At 36.1% G+C, this 12862-nt stretch overlaps 1 protein-coding gene across 1 annotated transcript; it reads right to left on the bottom strand.

The window, feature by feature from the left end:
* Positions 1-1413: 1413 nt before the first annotated feature.
* Positions 1414-12330, bottom strand: LOC119505532 (FRAS1-related extracellular matrix protein 1-like). The gene is made up of 5 exons (XM_037798357.1): positions 12104-12330; positions 8497-8719; positions 6148-6292; positions 4438-4579; positions 1414-1565 (listed from the first exon to the last, which is right to left on the bottom strand). The coding sequence occupies exons 1-5, from the start codon at positions 12278-12280 to the stop codon at positions 1533-1535; spliced, it is 720 nt and encodes a 239-aa protein (XP_037654285.1). The 5' UTR covers positions 12281-12330; the 3' UTR covers positions 1414-1532.
* Between the last annotated feature and the right edge of the window lie 532 nt (positions 12331-12862).

Below are 12862 nucleotides of genomic sequence, written 5' to 3' on the forward strand. Positions count from 1 at the left end.
TCCAATGTAGTGTGTGACTATAATCTGGAAGAGAGTTACACTACCTACCTTCAAGCCTAGCCCATGAAATCCTCTCCTTTTCCTCCATATCTCACTCCCTGGGTGACTCCAAGGCCTTCAGAGAGGGGGAAACCTCTAAGCAAAAAGAGCCCAGGTCCTCAGAAAACTACACAGAACAGAGCTTAGCTCCACTCCAGCACGCCGCTCTGTGCTAGGAGATTGAGAGGATAGTCTACTCCAGTACATTAGTTGTCTACCTTAATACATCAGTTGTATTACATTTTCCTGGACATGCACTTTTGATGGACATAGTCTTATTTTGCAGAGAGAAGTAAATGTGGACAGTAACACCTAGCTTATCTGAAAGTCACTTATTAGACATCTTCAAGGAACACATGTTCTCCAACCAGAAAACAAATAAAATATATTATTATACAGCCAAAAATAAAAATCTCAAAATCAATCAAGTTGACTTTAATTTTTAAAAAATTAAGGATTCTTGTAATTCTACCATGCTCATGAAGGAAAATGTTTATTGCCCTTAAGCATTCGATTTAGCTCTGAACTTCCTGGCAACCAATGCAAAAAAGGAAGCTTTCAGTCAATCATCATTCAACAAGAATGTAGTAAGGGCCTATATAGATCCTCAAAATATATATATTCATATAAATGTGATTCTAATTGTCTCATCTGTGCTCTAAGCAACATTATGGATTAGTGACAGTTGGGCATCAGGAGTTGACACTCTCCTTGCTGAGCTTTCATATAATGTATTTTTTTAACTTCCCTAATTCTACCATGTAAATGCTGCTGAGTTCTATTCTGCAAATGGGTATGCTCAATTAATTCAAGAGAAGTTTGTCCATTGTCCCTGAAGAATATGACTCAGTGCTTTCAAAGAGCAAAAGCCACCAAACCTTTCCAATGACCAAGTTCCTTCTGATTACTTCAAAAGCATTCATTTCTATGCCCTTTATTATTGTTCTTTCTATAATAATCTTGGAAATATTTTCCTTTCCTTTAAACCACATTTTCAAGTAATGATTCACTTCCCAAAGATAAAACTAGTTATCACATCGATTTTGAAAAATTTTACTTAAAGCAAAAACAAAAGCAAAAACCAAACACCTGACAGTTAAAGGAAGCTGTGCAGCCGTACAGTGGGCAGGGGCACTGAATTGCCCTTCTTCTCCCATGAACATCATAGATTCCAGGCAAAACAGGCAGAGCCAAAGGATTGAATCATAAATGATGGAATTTCGGGTATAAAAGAAGGAAGGAAAGAAAGAGAAAATATTTGTTGAGTGATTACACCATCTCACTTCCACTTATATAAGTTGGCACCATTAAACCTTGGTAGAACATGCATTTACCTTTCCCCATGTCCTGGATGGTGATGTGACAGTCAAATGCCGGTGACCTGTTGTCTCCATCCCAGAGGTAGAAGGTGAAGCTGTCTTGGTTCTGTGAATCCATTGCCCCAGTGTGTGTGTATCTCAGCAAGTTCAGATCCACTTCCTCCTGAGTGCACTTCATGCCAGGGTGGAGAGAGACCCAGTCCCTCCCTATCTGAAAGGTGCCAGAATTAGTCAGCTGTCCATAATTTTTTTCCAAGTTTTAATGGACATTTTCCATTTACCCTAACAAACTCCAAGACAAATTATTTTTTAGGAAAACTCCAGAGACTACTTTATGCCATTTTACATTATTTTTCTTTCCCTTTCCGATATAACAATTTAAGACCTTGGAGAAAAACTAGCTTCAACCAGAAGGGTTTTTTACGAAGTCATGTGGCAATTCAACAATAGTGCTACTTCCAAGGTATTTATTATAAGCAATCATAGCTGAATAAATTTTCCAATTAATGAGAACAGGCTGGTAATCTAGCTGCTGGAATAGGTTCTTAAAAAATTAAATGTGTCTTGTTTGGGGTTTTTCTTTTTTCAGCTCATTTCATTGTACAACTAAGCAAACCTCTTTTTTTTTTTCTCCCAAACTGGCTTATCTGAAGTAGGTAAAACAAAAGAGATTGGATCAATTTCCAGCCTCACCGCAACTTTAAGAAAATGTTTGGGATCCCCATCACTCCCTACATTTATAACGTAGGTCAGCAAAAAATATATAAATTGCAAATACTATATTTGATTTTTATCAGACTCTTAAATTTACTAAATGATATTCTCTTATACTTTTCCTCCTGTCTGGTTTAAGAGACTAAATCAGAAATTTGTCATTTACATTTTATTTCCCTTGATACATTATTCCACAGATTCCCAGTTCCTGGTAAAGAAGTTTTGTCCCCCTCTTCCCATCATTGTGTTACCACTTCCCTTTATGTTATTTCTTTGATAGGGTTTCCCATCCTTAAGCCCATCTGATATGTGTAGACAAGTATGTTCTGCCCAGTGCTCACTGGGTGAAAGCTAAATATATTGTAATAATTAAGCTCATTGTTTGTTTCCGTCATAAAATCTATTACAAGTATTATTTTTAAAACAGGGTCACTTCCAGGTTTTTAATTGGCATCCTAAAACTCTATTTAATTTTTTTCCTTTGTAATCTCTCCAGAAAAGGGAAATATAGAAGATCCTTTTGGTCCTTCTCATCTCCATCCACGATCCCACTTGTACCCCCAAATGTGAGTGTGGCTTGATGGAATCATTTGAAGACGCAGAAGAAGGTAGAAAATAAGAATCAGACTCAAGGTGGGGAAAGTTAAGGGAAGTCAGTGAGGAAAGAGGGATCCTTGAGAGTGTCCAGAGACCGAGGGTTCTGCTCCCTGCTGTTGGAGAGATTTGGGGAAGCCTTACGAAGTTGGGAGAAAACTAAGTGGAGCAATAGTGGGAAGCTGGAGCTATCTGGATTTTCATATACCCACACCACTACAGTTCCCAAATGTGTGAGCTTTCACTGCATTTCTGCTTCATTGCTCTTTGAAATGCAATAAGGACACAGCTGCATCTCAATTCTCATCAGTGATTTCTCTTCACTCTGATTCTCTATGGTGCTTGCAACCTAAGATTATCAAGCTGTTTCACACAGAATGAATCCTTGCCGCTTTTCTAAGACTGTGTCCGCATTAGATTAAAAGTTAAGCTTTCAAAAAAAAAAAAACAAAAAAATTAAGCTTTCAGTCAAATAATCACATTGGGGATGGTTCATGGTCACTGCTGCTAGTTTTAATCCACCATTCAAATAAACATTTTGACTCAAATGCTGTCTCAAGTGACTGATCTATAATTTGAGTTGGGCTAATCCTTGGGCATGAAGCACACAGTTTGAATTAGACTGAAATTTTGCTATTCCAGAACCGAAGTGGAACAAAGAGTTGTTATCAGACTACAAAGCAAACTGTTGGAAGAGTCAGCAATGGAACCCAGGTGTTTCTACCCCTGTATTGCTTAATGCTTCCATACTTATTTGCTTTGTGCTAAATGAAATAATTTCCAGAACACACACAAATCCAGGAATTTTAACTTACTACCTCATGTAATTCACTGGTTTCAATATGGCAGTGGTCAAAATCTGACAGATGTCAGTGGGGTGGGATGATAGCATGAAGTTTCCTCCACATCTCCAACCTTAACTTGAGGGCTCTGGTACAGAAAGGGGAAGTAAGACTGAAGAAGTAAAGTACCAGCCTTTTGGCTTTTAAATTCATTTCAGATATAATACAGAACAATTGTATAGACTATTTGCTGAGTAAGTTGTTCCCCTGGAGAAAAGCAAAGATTGTCCCTTCACCAAGACAAGAATTGGAGGATGAGGCTTGGAAGGGAAACAAGGAGGCTGCTCACTGCTGAGGGTCTCTGAGAAAGGAAAAGGTGATAATATCCAGATAATTTTGAAAGCCTGAAGGACAGAGAGGCTTATGTCCTGATTCTCACTGAACCCAGGTGCTGCTGCTGCCCTCAAAAATCCCTCTACCACAGTGTCAAGGGAACAGAGATGGTTGCTGAGGGATTCAGGGCAGAGGGAGCTAGAGGCAGCCCCTCCAAATTTCTCCAGGCCTGAACGCCATGAAAGAACAATCAGCATTTTCATGTTCCTGAGAATGGTTTAGAACTTAGCTGAGAGGTGGAGAGCTGAAGAAGTTTTATGTTTGAGATTATAGGATGCTAAAGAGGAAAGTTACATGGATCATAAGCCAAAGACCTGGTAGAAATTAAGATATCTAAAAGGATGCTGAATTCTCAGCAGAAACTTGACAACTTGCTTTCCAATGAAGAAACTTATCATTGGTTGAATTTACCCTGAGTAGACTGAGAAAATTTAGAAGAGGGTGAATTGATCCCAAATAAGAAAATTTAAATTTGTTCTTCTTTGCAGGATATTAGATAGAGAATAGGTTTAGTTATAGAATTTTTTGAATTGAGAAAATTTATACCTGCTATATCAGATTTGAAGGTTTTCTTCTATAGTAGAAAGGCCACTAACCTTAAGCTGAAGTTGCCCATTTTGGGGAAGCCTTTCAAATAAATAGTGAATCTTTTCCCTGGGTGAGTCTTTATCTGAGGCTGAAAGAACAGCACTAGAAATAATACAAGTTTCACCCATATTCATTACAATTTCAGCCTTCCTGTAAAAAAGAAAAATGTCTGAGTTGATATGAAAATAGAAAGTACTGCTTTTGTAGGGGACACTTATAATGACTATAACCTCCAAATATTTAGGAATGGTATTCAATATCCAAAGTACTGAAAATGATGATTCAGCCACATGAAGTATGCTCTTAATCCACTTTGAACAAGAAGATCCTGAAACATATTGAGGTAGCATCAAATGAATATAGTATGGGGTAATTACATACTTCTAATTGCTTCCGTGTACAGAACTTCACAATTTTATAAATTTATAATTTATGCTATAAAAATGATTTTGCTTCCAATCATTCATTTGATACTCATAACAACAGCTCCATGAAGTAAGTGGATCAGATGTTATGGTTCAAATTGTACAGACAGTAACTTACTTAATGAGATTAAATGATTTATCCTCAGGTAAGTACCCTTTACGACATGCTATTTTGACTTTGGGGTCTTTGGTGATATTTAAGGTACTCTCTAGCCTCAAACTACCACCCCTTTCCCTGGTGGTTTTCTAGGTAGTTTGTGTTCTCTTCACAGCCATTCATCTTTTTCCATATTAACTCCTGGTATCTTGACCAGTGAGCTGGGATAGCAAGCAGCTGCTGCTTCTTCCACGCTGCTGCAGTTTTTGCAAGTCCTCTATGGCTGTTGCAGCTTTCACAACCAATATGGCTAATTTCCCCGGTCTCACCTAAGAGAGTGTGATGGTTAATTTTATGTATCAACTTGGCTAGGCTATGGTGCCCAGCTGTTTGGTCAAACACTAGTCTAGATGTTGCTGTGGACGTATTTTGTAGAGGGGGAGTTAACATCTACAATCAGCTGACTGTAAGTAAAGGAGATTATCCTTGGTAATGTGGGTGGGCCTTATCCCGTCAGTTGAAGACCTTTCAGCAAAAACTGAGTTTCCCAGAGAAGAAGAAATTCTGTTTTAAGACTACAAAGTCAACTCCTGCTGAGTTGCCAGGCTGCCAGTCTGCCCTACAGATTTCAGATTTGCCAACCACCCACCAATCATGTGACCCAATTCCTTTAAATAAATAAATAAATAAATAAATAAGTAAGTAAATAAGTAAATAAATAAATAAAAATAGTGAAAGATGATGAAAGAAGAGGCATTCATATATTTCCCTCAGTAACTCTTAGTTGAAAGTCTGACCAAATCTGTCGTGAGGACAATCTGCAGTTAATATTATTACACTTTAGTTGAATCTATACATTAGCTTCACTTTGGTGTGTGTGTGTGCTTATTTATTTAGTAGACTGTTCATTCTATACTGCATGTTAAGCCATTCTTACTGACTCACAACTAAATATAACTTTAAAAAGAAAATCATACACTAAAAGAGCAAATTTGAGAATGGTTAAGGAAAGGTTACATTAACTAACATATACACTAAAGATTCTAGGTGCCGGAATGGGTAGGATAATTCACAACTATTGGGAGCTGTTGAAGACTTGCTTCTCTGTGGGAGGCATGCACTATTTTGCACCTAGTGTGTAGATCTCATAGAATTTTATGGAGAATCTGACAAGGGACTCTTGTCAGTTAACTTACTTGCTCAGCATTGGTTTTTCATCATTAACTGGGGTGACCTCTACTGAAATGGTTTTAAGTATCTTATGTTTCCCATCTGACAATTGGATTGTAAAGTCATCAGCAAGGCTCTCAGAGTCATCATGCACATATATCAACCTCAGTCCTGGAAGAAGGAGAGAAAGTAAATCTTTCTTAAGATTGAACCATCCCAACACATTTCATAGCTAATCCTTTTTAACTTAAAGGCATTGGCATTAGTAAGAGTTCACTAATCAGTACAACAGGGTGAAATCAAATTAGTTTTATGAAGTAAAAAAGTACCTTCTTAGCCCGCAAGAGATTCCTTTTATGAATAATTTAGTATATTATACAGTTTTATTTTAAACAGGTCTTTATATTTAATAAATTGTGTAAGTACAATAGTGTCAGGATGTTTAAGTAAAACTGAGAAAATTAGTTAACTATTGGAGAAAAATTACAATTAGATCCCTACCTCAAACTAAATACCAAAACAAATTTTAGATGGATCAAAACTTAAATATAAAAAATATAACTATTTAAAAAACCTACCTAACATTAATATGGAAATGCAAGAGACCTAGAATTACCAAAACAATTTTTTCTTCTTGAAAAAGAAGAACGAAGTCAGAGGACTCACATTTTATGATTTCAAAATTTACCTCAAAGCTACACTTTTAAGTTACACAATGAAAGTATGATATTCACATAAGAATAGACATATAGATCAATGGAATAGAATTACAAGTCCAGAAATAACCTTTACACTTATGGTCAATTGATTTTCCACAAGGGTGCCAAGATAATTCAATGGGGAAAGAATTCAACAAATGCTGCTGAGAAAACTGGATCTTCATAGGCAAAAGAATTAATATGAACTCCTGCCCCAAGCTATATACAAAAATTAGCTCAAAATGGATCACAGAACTAACTGTAAGAGCTAAAACAAAACAATCTAGGAAGATAGGAGTAAATCTTGTGACCTGGTATTAGGCAATGGTTTCTTAGATATGACACCAAAATCACAAGTGACAAAAAAAATAAATAAATTGGACTTCATTCAAATTAAAAACTTTTGTGTTGCAAGTGATGAGACAACCCACAGAATGGGAGAAAATATTTACAAATCATATCTCTGATAAAGGTCTAATAAATTGACAAACCAATTTAAATATGGGCAAAGAATTGGAATAGACATTTCTCCAAAGAAGACGTAAGAAAATATACAAAATACACAAATGGCTAATAAGCCCATTAAAAGATGTGCAACATTACAAATCAAACCTACAATGACACTGCTTCATACCCATTAGGATGTGGAGAAATTGGAACCCTCAAACATCGCTGGTTAGAATGTAAAATTGCGCAGCCACTTTGGAAAACAGTCTAGTATTTCCTCAAAATGTTAAATATAGGGTTACCATATGACCCAGAAATTCCACTCCTAGGGATATACCCAAGAGAAATGAAAACATATGCCCACACATATTTTTATAGCAGCATTATTCATGACAGCAAAAAGAGTAATAGTGATCAAATGTCCATCAACTTCTTGCTAAATGGATAAATAAAATGTGGTATGTCCATAAGGTGGAATATTATCTGTCAATAAAAACGAAGTACTGATTTATCTTACAACATGGATGAACCTTGAAAACTTTATGCTAACCAGTTACAAAAGACCATATATTCCATTTATATTATTCCATTTACAGGAAATGTCCATAATAGGAAATCTATAAAGACAGAGGAGTGTGAAAGGAGGCAGATTCTAGGATTGCATAGTTTTCTCAAAAATTAAAAATTGTTTTTATATATGTTAAAGTGGAATGAGATTGGTTTTTTAAAAAAAAAGAGTAATTAAAAAATATTCAGGCTGCCATCCTCATGCGTCATTTCCCTAAAGAGAAACTACCTCCTCAGAAAGAGCTATTATATATGGTTCTATATTTGTTTCAAATGTGGAAAGTTTGGCAGACCAATCTTGTAAATTTTAGTTCCATGATCTCAATAGTGTAAAAAAGGATGCTTAAATGATGACATTAAAAGCATGAGCCAAAGTACAAAAAATGACAAATATCATTTTTAATGATACTTTGAAAATGAAAGAAAACATGCTATTTCCTTTGCAATTACCCACAAGTTCTAGCTGGGGCTTCATGACTTGCATGAAGGGTAAGTGAATACTATTTCTTGAGGGGTAAGTGAATACTATTTCTTTGCCCTCTCTTTCTGTGATTCATTAGTATCTTTTCTGGGTTTAATTATTAAACCATCATCATCATCATCATCATCATCGTCAACAACAACAACGACGACAGCAATGAATAGAAGTGGAACATGATATACCAGTCTTGAGACGTTCCATGGAAAAGCTGTAAATGGGTTCGTGTTTCTGGTCAGTGTTGCCTGGCTGTTCATACCAAGGAAGGTCTTTGCTAAGCTCCCCATTGAGGAGGAGGCCGTGTTGTGGATTTCGGGTGATAGTGAACACCAGCGGGTCCTGGGGGACATCCAGGTCAGCAGCATCGATGACAGAAGAGTCCAGCTCCTTCATCTGGCCCTCAAACACCTAAACAAAAACACGTCGGAAAAGCCAGCCGCATGCAAACTAAAACTTGTCTTTCTTTTAGTACTGCACAAAAGAAATCATTTTAAGATATCCTATTTCAAATTTGCCATGAGATTTGTTTGTAGTAAGTCCTAGAAAGAAATTACTGGCTTAGCAAGAACTTAAAAGAAAAGAAAAAACTATTAATTTCCCTCACATATGTTCTGAAGATTTCAAAGCCCTTTATTCATTTCCATGAAGGACAAAGGATAAATGACTTAAAAATTTATAGTGCTCACAGTGCAAAAGTCTGGGAGAAAAAGCAATCAAAAGGACGCTTGCTTTCTGGAAGGCACAGAGAAGTTCAAATGTCAAACAGTATCTAGGACCTTCACCTTCCGATCCCAATCTGTGATTTTAGCTCCCTGAACCTCATTGCTTCCACAATTCTTATGTCTCTAATTGTTTTAGAAATGGACAAATATCTGCTATGCACACTAGGAGTATTTGGTGTTGTTATTTTGTCATTGCAATAAAAATTTCTGTATTTCAATTGTAATCAGCAACAACTGAGAAGGATGCTTCTGGTTACACGGTAATGCCTATTTTAATTTTGGGCCCTTCATCTCTTCCCAATCCCCACACCTCCAGTTTTCCTAAACTATCCTTCCTTTCCCCTCCCCATGCCCCACTTCAGATTTCATGATTCTTTAAGCATTCTTTTCATTTCATGTGGGATCTGGTAATCTAGAACTTGATGATATACTACTTAGCTGTCTTGATCTTTTTTTTTTTTTTTTCCCATAGTGGGGATATGGAGAACAAAGAAACATTTGTGCTTCCTATTTTGAACTATAGTAAAAAATAAATAACAACAGTCGATAAATTTATCACGTTTGTTGGGAATCTGCAATGCCAAGTCACTGTGCTACATGCTGTGGAGAATAAAAATATCTTCATGAATCATAAAGTAAAATAAGATTGTAAAGACTTGTCCATCAATAACTATGATGCAAGGAAGAAAATGTCTAGTGCAGGAACAAGAAACACAAAAATGTCTACATGGCCGAGGAGGTCTTTAAGCCTTAAAGGATATATATGATTTAGGTATATGAAAATGATCTTTTTTTCAGCCTCTCCAATTGATTTTGAATGCAGCCTTCCTGCAACCACTTTTTTACTGAACCTGCATGGAGAAGAATCATTTGCTATATGATACTTGGGCCAAAATGATAAGGATTTTCTTTTATCTGGCCCTCCTTTGTAACAACTAAGATGGCATCACAGTTTAATGTATAATGCTTTACTTGTGAAATCATCATTGATGTAACTTGTCTTTCTCTTCAACGACTCTAAAGCAACCTAAAAATAGGTTCTAATGATCCTTCTGCATAGGGGTTGGGATTCCTGACTCACCGGAAACCTTTCTCTTTTATAACGTGGTAAATTAGTTCCCATGTTAATTTGATTGAAAATTTGGAACTCTTTATGCAGATCTAATTGTTCACTGAGATTATAATCATTAAAAGTTTGGATCAATATACACAAAATTCAGAAACCTACTAGTAGACAGGTTGGGAATGAATCATAATGACTCTAATTAAATTCTCAAACTTTTTTTGCACCACAACTTAATGGAATTCCAACTATCTACAAAATAAATATATGTTTTCACAAGAAAGCAAAATAAATATGGCTATTTTAAAAATCACCTGAAACTTAAAATCATGTCTGCCAATAACACATGGAGCTCCATATTTGTTTTCGTTCAACACCTTCTCTAAGGAATGCACAGGTAACAAGCATGAATATTTTCAGAGAAGAACAAGGGAAAATTTCCCAGTGGCCTAATTATTTAAGAAGCCCAAAGTCTAAACAGATAAAAGACAATAGAGGTAGGCATGGAAGGGATCATTTGCAGATTTTTTTTTTCTCTCTCATAATTGCTAAAGGACTCTCCAGAGAAAATTATGTGCCAAGAAAAGAAGAAAAGCAGAAGCTGACTCTTTAATCTCATCCTGAGATAGTTCTTCAATGGTTCTCAAATACTGTTAGGATTCAGTAGAAAATTAAAATCAAATAATGATTTTTGCACTCAGAATTTAATGGTTTTAAGTGAAAAATGAAGCAAAATATTGCTTTCAAAATAGTGTTTGCTTTGGTCAATGTCAGAAGAAATATGACAAACAGAATAACAATAACAATAATGGTACCTACTTTTTAAGGGACTAATCTGTGTGACCATCTTGAGCATTACTTCGACCCCTTAAGGAAGAATTGATACACATTTTGCAGATGAGGAAACAGAAGCAGTGAGAGAAATAACTTGCCCGGGACCCTATAACTAGTAAATGGCAGCATCTAAGTCTTTCTGATTCCAAAACCTGTGCTCCTTACATTAAACCAACATTTGCTATACATATGTCTGGATTAAATAATCCCATGCATAAAATGGCATTGTTCAAAAAGAATTATATACTGATGTGGAAAGATTTCCCACATACACAATTAGTTTTTAAAAAGTAAGGCCCAGAATAGTAGTTGTAATATTCATCATATATAAGTAAAAACATATAGAAAATCACACACACCCATACACATCACAAGCATGTGCACAAATTATTTTTGTGGAAGGATTACTGAAACTCAGTCATCAGTGAATGACTAGATGTAGGAGCTTTTGGAGAGGGAGAATTGCATTTTTCACTTGGTATGTTTCTTGACATTCAAATACGTTTAATCACATACATTTACTGGTACATTTACTGGTAACAGGTATATTCTCAGGAATGATATTATGGACCATTTAAAATATATATTTAAATAAAAAAACTAATACGTTATTATATGAAAACATTTTTAAAATTGCCTAAGAAGAATGGTCCAAACTGTATCCTTTCCACGTCCTACATCCTCATAAATAATTATATTTAAAAGGATGCTTATAATTTGTGAATTAAGAATTCTGGCAATTATAGCATTGCTGTGGAGCCAAATGGCCTGGGTGGAAATCCCGACCTGTCACTTATTTACAAACTCTGTGGTCTTGGGCCACTTAGTTAACTTCTTTGTGCCTCATTTCTTCAGTTATAAAATGGGAATAATAACACCACCACCCTAAAAACCTATTGTGAGGATTATGCATCAATGCATATAAAAGACTTGAAATGTTACCTGCAACCTGGTAAGTACTCCATATATGCTAGCAATTATTATTATCATTACCATCATAATTAGTAGTAGGACACTATTTTTCAAGTGATCTCATTACAGGATGTTGGATACTGTCCTTCTCATTCCTCTACCCTCATGGGTTAAGTGCACTTAGACCATGCAATGAACTACGTGAAGACAAAAATCAAAAAGTGACAACAGAAAAGCAGAAAATTCTAATTTCTTTCTTACAGTAATATTCTGTACTACAAAGCCAGGAGCTTCGTCATTTGTGGGGTTGATTATAATGTAAAATGGTTTCTCCAAGGAGCGTTGCTTCCCATCTGTGACGTACACCATGAACTGGTCGGCAGTGGGTTCTAAGCTCAGATGCTTGGACTGCACATAGTTAATGTGCAGCGCCTTCATGTCTTTCCACCGAAATGAAGCTAGAGCACACCAAGATGGAACAGGTAAGTAAAAACATTTTTCCCAAGCTAATGGTCCTTAATCCTTAACCCAAAAACCCATTTCCCAGCGAGCAGCTAAGCAATCATGGCAGTTGATGTAAGTATCAGCTATCAGGGACTACTGTAACAACTTCCAACCATCAACACAAAAGCAAATATCTATAGATCACAGGAAGGATTAAAATTTGCATGGAGAATAGGAGGGAGATAACAGCTAACTAAGATGCCCAGGGACTTGACCACTCTTCAGATACTTGGAATCAATGTCAGAGAGATCGTCCCTTGATTAAAATTGCTGCTTCTGCATGAGCAGATCTTGTCCCTCTTGGATAAGAAAGAGGCTGACTGTTTCACTTAAAGGCAAACCACAGTCAGTTAATCATCTGCCTACTTGAGGTTCATATCAAGCAACTGGTTGGATTGAGTGGACTTAGCTAATCCATTGGGTTGTTATTTTGACTTTGGCTTAAATCAAAAGGGAAAAACTCTAAGTTGTGCATTTGGCCACAGGAAAAATCAGGTACTGTTTAATGCAATTAAT

Source organism: Choloepus didactylus, chromosome 10 (assembly GCF_015220235.1).
Source record: "Choloepus didactylus isolate mChoDid1 chromosome 10, mChoDid1.pri, whole genome shotgun sequence".
NCBI lineage: Eukaryota > Metazoa > Chordata > Mammalia > Pilosa > Megalonychidae > Choloepus > Choloepus didactylus.

Bases quoted from the DNA above. Each gene is read 5' to 3' on its own strand.
- LOC119505532 (XM_037798357.1), bottom strand. From the start codon at position 12,280: ATGAAGGCGCTGCACATTAACTATGTGCAGTCCAAGCATCTGAGCTTA. The intron at 8,720-12,103 runs GTAAGAAAGAAA...GTTTTTGTTTAG, and splicing joins TTGTAGTACAGAATATTACT to GTGTTTGAGGGCCAGATGAA. The intron at 4,580-6,147 runs GTAAGTTAACTG...TCTTTTTTACAG, and splicing joins GAAAAACCAATGCTGAGCAA to GAAGGCTGAAATTGTAATGA.